Raw genomic sequence first — 2,137 nt, 5'->3', positions numbered from 1 at the left:
GGAATGCAGTGTTCAGAGAGTTGGAAGTGATTGAATGTTTTGTCTGTACCTTCTAAGCATTTAAATAGTTTTTATGCTATTAGTATAAATTAATTACACCAGTAATAATAACTTATTATTTAGTACAGTATATTATTTGTAAAGCTAGATAAATATTAGGGGGAAATTAATGAGGTTTCATAATTAACAGAGATAAATTCTAGCAATATAGAAAACAAGTTACTTTTGTTCGCTCCCTGTTCTCCTTCATATTCTAGTCCTGCAGAAGAAGTGCACTTAGTTTCTATTTCAAGAAACCTTTCTTTTTTTCACAAAGTTTGCAAAATTCAGGTGCCGTCTTTTCCTGCATGATTGTACCCCAATCTTAGTCTGGTAATTTCAGGGGTTTTTTTTGGTGGGGTTTTTTGGTGGTGAGGTTTTGTGTGTTTAGTTTGGTTTTTGTGGTGTGGTGGGTGTTCTTTTGGGGGTGTGTGGGGTGGTTGTGGGTTTTTGGTTTTTTTTTGTCTCCCCAGAGGTCTTTATAAAAAAGTGTATGTTTGATCATAATTACAGAGTACTTTTCACTGCCTTATATTTGCCATTGTGTGTATATTTATATCATGAATATATGTATGCACATCAATCTTGTGTGGCATTAGATTTTGTTTAGTTTACACCTTAAACCAATGTTATACTTTCAAGCTTTGTGCCTTCCTTAAACTACAGAGATAGGTAATCTGTCATGTTAGATTGTCTGAAGTACGTTGTGAAATGTGTAAGGGGGTGGAACAACTCCTGAAGAAATTGTTTGATACAATGCTAACGCTGTCTTTTTGTGGATGGAGTATAGGATTTCCTGAAGAAGTTTTCGTCGGATCAATTCAGGATGTTTTGTTTGCGCAGCAGATACAGCTCAGGTAAGGGAAAAAAAAAAAACAAACCCAAACCCCTCACTTGCTGAGCTGCGCATGGGTTTCCGTGCCCGCTTCCCAGGCGGGCGACGCAGTGATGTGATGGCGGAGCAGGCTCTCCCTGCCGTACCTCGCACCTCCCCTCGGTCGGTGGAAGGGTTGGCAGCACTCTGTGGGGCTGATCTGCTCTCATTTGGAAACGCATCTTTACTGAGGACAGTACTTAACCATCCATCTAAATACTTTCCTGAGATGCAGTTAATTGCGACTCTCAGTTAATTGCAGTTCCAATTAATGAATTGCCTCCATCTCTGATTTGCATCAGTTGCAGTCGCTTGTATTTCAGTCACGATCAGCTGGTTTTGGAGATGTATCTAGGTAGAGCTTTGCCTTTTATTCCCATAGGGTCTGACAAGGGCTTGCTAATAACTTTTTACCTCCCTGCTGTGTTACCATTTTTCGTCCTGCGGAGTCACTGCGTGTTCAGGCAGCTGTGTAAGCGAGCTGCGCTGCGCCACAGCAGCGCTGGATAACCTAATGATCACCTTAGCCGGGAGAACGCCGCTGGTGGGGGGAGGTGTGGGTGACTTTGTCAGCTTCCGTCTCTACACCATAGTGTTTCCAGCAGGCAGATGCTGCTTTGCACTGGAAGAGGTTTTCATGTGGATAGTGTTTTTAACAGTTTATCGGGGCCTGCCAAAAGCAGATGATAGTTCCCTAACCACTGCTAGGTCAGCTGGCTTGTTGGCCATCCTGGCATGGTAAAGGAATGGGGGAGCACAGGGAAACACCTGCGGTGTTATTTCAGCAGGCCTCTAGCTGCCTCAAATAAAGCACCTCTGGCAGTATGACCAGGAGAGCTGGTGCGGTTGAGGCTCTGTGGTTTTGCCAGTGTCCATTGGCATGCGGTGCGCTGCCAGCCTTTATAGGCATGCAGTCACTGCAGTGAGAAGTCTTTCTGATGGTTAATGCCTCTAGCTGCTTGCAGCAGCCACCCGTCTTCACTGTCCTAAGGCAGTGAAGGCATTGGGAATGCCGTGTATTCCTGAAGTATTTCAAAGCCTGGGATAGTAGAGATGGCAGTTTATTAACTGCTGACCTCCACCATGGTAGGAAGGGAGGAGCAGATCCTGATGGGAGGTTTCATAGAATCATAGACTGGTTTGGGTTGGAAGGGACCTTAAAGACCATCTAGTTCCAACCCCCCTGCCATGGGCAGGGACACCTTCCACTAGACCAAGTTGGCC

At 44.5% G+C, this 2,137-nt stretch overlaps 1 protein-coding gene across 1 annotated transcript in view; it reads left to right on the top strand.

Moving 5' to 3' along the window:
- The window catches only part of CARS2 (cysteinyl-tRNA synthetase 2, mitochondrial (putative)), a gene marked incomplete at its 5' end in the record, with an annotated part of 28,912 nt that overhangs the window by 13,096 nt on the left and 13,679 nt on the right, over positions 1–2,137 (top strand). Inside the window, one exon of the mRNA XM_010150310.1 lies at positions 830–896. Coding sequence (XP_010148612.1) covers positions 830–896 — 67 coding nt within the window. The remainder of the gene's footprint in view (positions 1–829; positions 897–2,137) is intronic.

This window comes from Eurypyga helias, unplaced genomic scaffold (assembly GCF_000690775.1).
Source record: "Eurypyga helias isolate BGI_N326 unplaced genomic scaffold, ASM69077v1 scaffold23844, whole genome shotgun sequence".
Taxonomy (NCBI): Eukaryota; Metazoa; Chordata; class Aves; order Eurypygiformes; family Eurypygidae; genus Eurypyga; species Eurypyga helias.
This window is presented reverse-complemented; position numbering and strand designations above follow the sequence as displayed.